Source organism: Nansenia antarctica (genome assembly GCF_963989245.1).
Source record: "Nansenia antarctica genome assembly, chromosome: 11".
NCBI lineage: Eukaryota > Metazoa > Chordata > Actinopteri > Argentiniformes > Microstomatidae > Nansenia > Nansenia antarctica.
The window spans coordinates 20,229,257-20,233,073 of NC_137681.1; the positions used below are offsets into that span (position 1 = coordinate 20,229,257).

Sequence of the window (3,817 nt, forward strand, 5' to 3'; positions counted from 1 at the left end):
AAGCCCACTCTCCATGTCACCCAAACCCCACGCGGTCTATTAAAAGGATCGTCTTGCTCGTGCCTCGACTATTTATGAAGACCCCGGTCTGCTCACAGCAGCGCGCGCAGTGACGGGGGGAACAACTCAACATTACCGACGCCAGAAGAGAGAGAGAGAGAGAGAGAGAGAGAGAGAGAGTAAAGAGAGAGAGAGAGTAGAGAGAGAGAGAGAGAGAGAGAGAGAGAGTAGAGAGGACAAACACTAGAGAGGAACATGGCCTTCTCTCAGACGCTGCTGGTCTACGTGCTGGTCTCCCTCCACCTGGGGGTGTCCCAGCACTACCTCCGCCTGCGCCCGTCCCCCAGCGAACACCTCCCGGTGCCGGACCTGAAGGAGGACCCGGACCCCGAGTACGACCCGCGGGAGCAGGACCTGACGGAGCGGACCCTGCGCAAGAAGCTGGGCAGCAACTTCGACCCGACCTTCATGGCCATCGGCTCCCCGCTGCTGGTGAACGTCTCCGGGGGGCAGCAGGACACCGCGCAGCTGCTGCGGCCGCAGGGGGCGATGCCCAACGAGATCCGGAAGCTGGACCTCACCGAGACGCCGTACGGGAAGAAGGTGAAAGTCGGGAAGAAAGCGCGCAGGAAATTCCTGCAGTGGCTGTGGACGTACACGCACTGCCCGGTGGTGTACACATGGAAGGACCTGGGGGTCCGCTTCTGGCCGCGCTACATCAAGGAGGGGAACTGCTTCAGCGAGCGGTCGTGCTCGTTCCCCGAGGGCATGTTCTGTAAGCCCGTCAAGTCCATCACCAAGACGTTCCTGCGGTGGTACTGCCAGGGCTTTCTAAGACAAAAGTACTGCACGTGGATACCGGTCCAGTACCCCATCATCTCGGAGTGCAAGTGTTCGTGCTGAGTTTCTCTATGGAAGTGTGTGTGCGTGCGTGTGCGTGTGTGTGTGTGTGTGTGTGTGTGTGTGTGTGTGTGCGTGTGTGTGTGTGTGTGTGTGTGTGTGTGTGTGTGTGTGTGTGTGTGCGTGTGTGTGTGTGTGTGTGTGTGTGCGTGTGTGCGTGTGTGTGTGTGTGTGTGTGTGCGTGCGTGCGTGTGTGCGTGCGTGCGTGTGTGTGTGTGTGTGTGTGCGCGTGTGTGTGTGTGCGTGTGTGTGTGTCGGAGAAGTGTGTGGACTGGTCAGGACAGGAGGGACGGACGCAGAAGGGTTCTATTGCACTGGACACTCTTTCTAGAGGATGGCACCATAGCGAATCTATTTTTTTATATAGCATTTTAATTGAAATACCAACATTTGTACATAATTTAAAGAAAATTGCAGCTATTTTTTGTAAATGAACAGGACCATTATTGTATTTCAGCCCCTGGAACGTGTTTTTTTTTTTTTTTCGGGGGAAACAAACACGAGCACTTCAGAAAGAAGAGCTGTTTATTTTTTATGAAACACGGGAAGATGGAATGCGGAAGCCTTTTTCAACTGAACATTGACGCTGACTGTTATCTTCACTGCAATGCTGCCTAGAGTTTTTTTTTTTGTATGATATTAATATCAATAATAATAATTAAATTGAAAGTTGAGGATAAAGATATTATATATATACATATATATATAAAAAGGCGTGAACTCAGCTTTTTTGGAATACATAGTATTGTAGAAAATAAACTAAATGTGTACGTTTTATTTATTATTTTAACGGTTGTGAGTATAGAACAATATTGAAAGAACATAGCAGAGTATACCAGAAAAAAAATATTGGGAGATGTCTACTTGAATATTTCTAAAAAAATAAATAAAAATAAAAAAGTAAACATATCAGTGTAAATGTTTATGGTTACACGTTTAAGCAATAAAGTCTATCTTTTCAACATGTATTAGTGTCAAGCAAGTTGCTTATGATGATGACGTGTGTCCGTGCCCGGGGGCGTGTAAGCTAAAGTCCGGTGTGTGTGAGTGTGTGTGCGTGTGTGTGTGTGTGTGTGTGTGTGTGTGTGTGTGTGTGTGTGTGTGTGTGTGTGTGTGTGTGTGTGTGTGTGTGTGTGTGTGTGTGTGTGTAGGCTACAGTCCCGGTCCTGTCTGCAGCAGAGGGAGTTGATAACGACACCGTAAGTCCGACGGGGTTGAACCGTGACGTTAGTGACGTTACTGCCGCTCCTGGCTGTCACTGCGGTTTTAGAAACGGCTGATTTACCGTGTTGTGTAACGTGCAACACATACCGAGAGCGCCTGGACACAACCGGCACGCATTGTTCGAGCCAGCGGGGGAGGGAGGGGGGGTGGGGGGGGGGGAGGGGGGGTGGGGGGTGGGGGGTGGTGGGGAGAGACGGGGGGGCGGGCGGCATGCGTGTCCGTCTCTGCTTCCTACGCAAGCGCCCATTCCTCGGGTCTCGAGGTGTTATACATAACGGTAAAATATGATTCAGACATTTCAAACACTGTCCGGTGATGGAGCGGTCGGCCTGTAGCCTACCGGAGCCGGGATCTGCGCCTTATTCACGGGGAGCCCAGACCGGCGCCTTCTCTATTCAAGTACATGACAGCATCGGCGGAGAAGAAAAAAACAACATAAAACAATGGTCAACTGTTTTTGACGTTACTAGACTATTAATTGGAGAGCGGCTGAGCTGCAGTCTGCGAGTTAAAGAGATATGGCCAATTAAAGCGCTCTCCAGACACGTCACGCACGGAATTAAAAGCCCATGAAATCAAAGCGACGACTCGTTTACTCGAAGCTTAAAAGGGTTTTTTATGATGTTTATATTATTCTTTTTAAACGCAATCAACGACTTAAACAGATCGAGTCGCCCCCGTGGCCGTTACCGAAATGTTCCTGAAACGAGAGCTACAGTTCGTTAAAAGTGATTCCACCGAAAAAGGCACCATCTTGTGCGCGTTAGAGTGATTTGTGTCTGCGGCCCGGGTTGGATTTGACACTTGCCGCGCGGTTATTGTGACAGATATACTGGAGGGATTCTGTAAGGAGAGGAGAGGGGAGGCAGTATGCCAGCGGAGAAGGAGGAGGGGGAGGAGGGAGTGGGGAGAGAGGGAGGGAGGGAGGGGAGAGAGGGAGGGAGGGAGGGGGGTTGCTTTCCTAACTGTCAGCTTCTTTCTTGATGATGTCTCGGGGTTTTAGAAAGTGCGTCTATGGCTCAGAGGCGCCAGCCAGCCGCCCCCTCAGAATGAAGGCTTTGGGGAACACAGTAACCCTTTCAGGCTCCGCTCTGCGCTCTGCTCTCTGCTCGGCGCGGACGAGTCTTTTAGAAGCGTGTGAAAGGCTATACGGCTCCAGCGAGCTAAGGTGCGCACCTTTTAGAAACCAGCCCCGTCACGAAGGAGGAGGAGAGGGCTGAGTTGTTATTTGTGTATTTCTCTGCGCCATTCCTTCCAGTTTCATGTCATTGATCTGCAGAATGTTTCGCCATCATCACATCTATGTCGCACGCGTGTCAAACCAACGGAGCAATAAACACACGAATTCTGTCCACTAAGCTTTGAATTTGAATTGAGGGTGAAGGTTAATTCCATACACAGCCAATGTTAACTCTGTCTGAAAACTGATACATTGCCCCCCCTGATATATAGTAATGAATATTATTTGTATAATTCGTGAATTAATTGTTGAAAATTGGGATTTTAGGGTCCAAATACAGTTGATGTTAGCGGTGGTCTGTAGGGTAAATCCAGGTCTCCTGACCAGTAACCTATAGAACCTCAGAGGTTCTGAACGTTCTGATCAACCATAGTACTGTCCTAAACTACCATCACCATAGTACTGCCCTAAACTACCATCTACACTCTGTGCCCTAGTGGTCCGTCAACAGAG

The 3,817-nt window shown here is 49.8% G+C and overlaps 1 protein-coding gene across 1 annotated transcript; it reads left to right on the forward strand.

Annotated features, from left to right (window-relative positions):
• Positions 1 to 255: 255 nt before the first annotated feature.
• Positions 256 to 903, forward strand: nog2 (noggin 2; the record flags this gene model as incomplete). The annotated part of the gene is made up of 1 exon (XM_080542000.1): positions 256 to 903. The coding sequence occupies one exon, from the start codon at positions 256 to 258 to the stop codon at positions 901 to 903; it is 648 nt and encodes a 215-aa protein (XP_080398126.1).
• Between the last annotated feature and the right edge of the window lie 2,914 nt (positions 904 to 3,817).